Source organism: Aplidium turbinatum, chromosome 1 (assembly GCF_918807975.1).
Source record: "Aplidium turbinatum chromosome 1, kaAplTurb1.1, whole genome shotgun sequence".
NCBI classification, from domain to species: domain Eukaryota; kingdom Metazoa; phylum Chordata; class Ascidiacea; order Aplousobranchia; family Polyclinidae; genus Aplidium; species Aplidium turbinatum.
The window spans coordinates 54,600,246-54,604,983 of NC_137472.1; the positions used below are offsets into that span (position 1 = coordinate 54,600,246).

Consider the following 4,738-nt stretch of genomic DNA (forward strand, 5'->3'; position numbering starts at 1 on the left):
CTATCATGGATGCTAAATACATGAAAGAAAAAATATAGTTTTCAGTAACTAAATACACTCAAGAATATCTTTTGATACTAAAAGCCAATCACCAATCACCATCCTACACGTTGCATGATAAATACCACAACCTACATAATAAACACGGCAAGGAAAAATATTTAGCCTACATTTAAAAGTGCAAAAAATAATTGCAAGTTCAAAAGCACATTTTTTTCTGAATTTTATAGACTGGTAGTTAATAACCCCTGGCACTGCCGCAAGTGGAATGGCCCATTTCGGTGAGTCCGATCCCTATTTGGTGATTTTTTCAATTTTTTTTTTAAATTATCGGGTACCGTAGCCTAATTATCATTGTCGTTTTAGGGTTAGGGGTTAGAGGTTAGGAACTCACCGAATCGAACTCACGTAGCCATCTCCTTACGCGGCTAAATGTTAATATGAATAGAGTGATGGTTTGCTTGCAACAAAAATTAAACTTTTATGCAAATAAGTCCATGACTTTCACAGTATAATTTGAACCAAACTATCAGAGTAACAACTCGCAGTCAGGACTAATACCAAACTTTGAGCGATACTTTTGAAGAATGTCTTGTAAATCAGAAACCTTTTTCTTCAATAAAAATATTTCTTCCTTTTGGTCAACAACCAATTTGGCATGTTCAGAATGAAACAGCTTTAGTTTCAGAAGCTCATTTGCGGAAGGTCTCTTTTCAGGTTCATGAGAAGTTAGAGATCGCAATACATCAGCAACACTTTTCCATCTTTTCACGTAGTCATCAGGGATATCACCCTGACGTAGCTTGTTAATTAAATCACTTCTTTCATGACCAGTGTTCAATGGCCAAGTTAACTCAAAAAATATAATACCAGAACTATACATGTCAGCCTTGAAGTCATAATTGTCACGGCATAATTGTTCTGGAGATGCATACACAGTAGTTCCTATGCCTGATGTATGTTCATCATCATCTTCGTCATTGAATGAAGGAAATATATCTGCTGTGGGTGTCATTACTTCTGAGAATTGTCTCGATACAGCTGGGCGAGATAAACCAAAATCTCCAAGTAAAACATGCGGCCTTTTGTGATTGAGTAGTATGTTTCTTGGTTTCAAGTCTCTGTGCAAAATCCCTCTTCCGTGGATATAGTCTAATGCCGACAAAATTTGATGAAAAATGTCAAAAGACTGAAGCTCACTAATTTCATATGCAGGATCAGTACATGATTTAAGATTAGTGTTCCTATCCAACAGCCATGTTTGTAAAGAGGACTCACAAATCTGCATTTGAATATACAAAATAATCTCAGTAGGTTGCGAAGAAAATGCAGCTTTTCCAAATGATACGTTCGATAAAAGTTCTTGGGCAATTTGAAAGTTTTGCATATTGCTAACTGACTGTGAACGCATAACATCACATTTGCCATTAAAGTTTTTCATAATTTGTCTACGGTGAAAATTAGTTGTAAGTATGACACTTTGTACACGTTTCATGTTAGTTTTCGTTTGCACTCCATGAGTAAAAATTACATCACTTGGAGGAGAGTTAGAAACTTCTTCAGAATGAACACCAAAGTTATTTTTAACGCTTTTATTGTTTTTCCGGCATGGTATACTTGAAGTAGAGTCCAGATCATCATCAGTATCACCGATTTTCCAAAATTTGTTGAGCTTTTCATTTTTTCCTGAAGAGCTTCCGACAGGCTCTCCCCACGAATAAGTGCTACTGGTGTTGGTATGATGAGATTCCTCACTGGAATGAAAATTATTAGACTGGTGGTTGTTGGAAGTTGGTATGCTAGAATTAGATCCCTTCTTGCTAGACACATGTGGGCTCTCAGAACTAGCATCACTCTCAGAAAACAAACCTGAGCCACAGTGTTCCATCCATGCGTTATAGTAACGAACAACATGGGGGTGCTGCAAGGATGCAAGAGACTGAACTTCTCTCATGACCTTCTTCACCTGCTGAGGTTCTTCGTCTGCATCCACATCTCTGAATCTGATTTTCTTTACTGCATAACTCTGATTGTCAATTTTGTGACGAGCTTGAAAAACTTTTCCAAATGCTCCATGTCCAATCTCTGATATTTCTTCAAATTCATTATGATACCTTGATTTCTTTAAATTAAATACTTCATGTACAGGAATTGCAGGTTTACTTTTTACCAGTGTATTTTTAAGCGCTGTTTTGTTTTCATAGCTTGAAGGTAAAAATAATTGTGAATCTAAACTAAAAATAACTGACTGTATAACATCATAAAAAGAGGATTTATACTGCGATCGAATAGATGCATATTCTTCAAGATAGGCAACGGGAGAAACAATTTTTATCTTTTCCAATTGTTTACAAATAGAATTGAAAAGTGCTTTTGACCTTTCTGGATCTTTTTCGTACAAGGAGCAGAGGTGCTCCAAAAGAGATCCAAGAATTACACTTTGAGGTATATAAGAATTGACAGAATTTGGTCCATACTCTGAATTAGAAACACGACACAGCTCTTGATTAGTCTTTGCAGATCTTTTCAACAAAGATGAATTGCTTGTGCTATCAATATCAGATTGCTCATCATCTAATGTCAAAATGGGTTTTGCTATAGGAAGAGTAAACGAAACAGGTGTTCCACTAGCCATTTTGCTTGCATTGCAATAAGCTTGAGCATATACTTAAAATTAAAACAGAGCAGAACAGTATGTAATATTCCATTTACTATGATTCATTATTTCCACGTAAGTTCTGCCAATGCTGAAAAATACATAAGTTTTCAGATAAAACCATGCTTAGACATATAGAAAACAGAAGAATGTAGTACATATATATAGCAATAAGATGATGAATTTAAAATTTAGCAGAAATATTAATAGACAATGGCTAACTTAAGTACAGGTATGTCATGACACTTAAATATCAATCATGCATATAACAAATTTTAGACTTGTGGGGCAGTGGTTGAGTCCTGCACACTTGTTTGTTTGATTGAGGGAATATTTATCGTTGGACTAAAAAAGATTCTTTGGAAGTTAACCTTGGCATTTTACATATTTGTAGAGACCACCGGCGCCAAGCCCCGGGCGGGCCGCGCCCGCCGGACATTTCAGGAATTAAAAAAAAATTAATGCAATTTTAAGTCCCAAAATTTCTGTAACCATCTGCCACCTTCTGATACTAGCCTACTTACCTTATTCGCAGGGTTTTGTCGCCCTATTATAGGCCCTACTAGACCTACTAATTAAGCGATTAATTTTCGTCAATTATTGCCATTGCTACATTCATGCAACGTTAAACAACGTTGATTCGCCGTTAAACGAGCAAAAGTGTCCAGCCGCGCTGTTGGTCTCCGCTCTGCCACTTGTAGCCCAGTGATCTAAATCAAGTAAATTGTGCAAACCTGTGAGGAACTTCATTCGCGGCAAAAGTCTGACAGCAATTTCAAGCCTTAAAGCAGCCGGCGGCCATGGCCGCTAAGTAGTGCTTGAATGACTGCCTGTGCTACCTCCTCCGTCGGCCAAGTTTGGCCGCCGGTTTCTTCTAGCCAATTATTTAATTTTGCAATAGAATGATCGTGGATTAAATGTCGAAAATATGTAGTATCAAAGAGTGACGCAGAATTAGGTCAGCGCATCATAGTCACTACTGTTGTATTGAATATATCCAGCTGCGATCACCAGCGCTGTAGGTCTTGTTTGCGATTCCCGTTGTTTATTTTAACAAAGTGTTAATCCGAAGTGTTAATTTGCATCAGCTGGCAATATTGTCGTTTTTATATCGATTCAATGTTGTCGGACATTGAATCGTTGTTAAAAAGGAGAACTAGGTTAGTTGACATCCCTGGGTAAAACACGTGTCTTCATAGTTGAGAACGCTGTGGGTTAGTGACTTCACACCCTCAATGGTGACATCATAACGGAATAAATGGTCAGGTTTTATGAAAGGCGGTATGCAGTTGAAACAATTTACTGAGCTGCAAGCAGTTAAAACAATTTAGGGTCGTTAGATGGTCCCGCAATACCGGATTACAATCCCGATAAAGCATTTAATGCATGGTACAACGATTCTATTGCAGGACGTCGCCCAGACTTCAACAACGCTAAGTGATCATTTTAACATTGTTGCAACTTTAATGCTATTTATTTGTGCTATCGTTATTGTATTTTGGCCTCCAAGCACGCAGATTTGGCCGCCGAGAAGGAGCTCTCGGTAGGCCACGATGGCTGCCGGAAAAAAACACGAGTTTTAAGGCCTGAATTTCCACTGCCTTTACATCGTTTTAACATCGCCAGATGTTAAATCGGTATAAAAACTGTAGCATTGTTCTTCAAAGGAGTAATTTTCTCTCAAACGACGTTATCAATCGATTTGTGTTCGTATTTAAGCAAAGAAGAAAAGCAGGTAGTTTATCCGAACATCGCTAAACTTGCCAAGCTGTATTTGACCTTGCCGTGCACTTCATGCGAGGCGGAGCGATCTTTTAGCACACTGCAAAGAGTGAAAACCTACTTGCAAACAACCATGACGCAGAAACGTCTTAACCAACCATGCCTGCATCATGACCGCTCACAAAGAAGAAGTTGATGTACTTGACAAAGACAAAATAATTGCGCAGTATATCTCCGAAAGCACTGTTCGGAAAAACACATTTTTTGTTTAACTATGCTATGAAGCGCCGTTTGTAAAAAAGTGTTTTATACCTTTCGTTCTTTTCCCCACTATGGGCTTCTCGGGAGCTGAATTGCCGT

At 38.0% G+C, this 4,738-nt stretch overlaps 1 protein-coding gene across 1 annotated transcript; it reads right to left on the reverse strand.

Moving 5' to 3' along the window:
* Positions 1 to 529: 529 nt before the first annotated feature.
* On the reverse strand, positions 530 to 2,635 carry LOC145767331 (eukaryotic translation initiation factor 2-alpha kinase 1-like). Its single transcript, XM_082579136.1, has one exon. The coding sequence runs from the start codon at positions 2,633 to 2,635 to the stop codon at positions 530 to 532; it is 2,106 nt and encodes a 701-aa protein (XP_082435262.1).
* Positions 2,636 to 4,738: the final 2,103 nt, after the last annotated feature.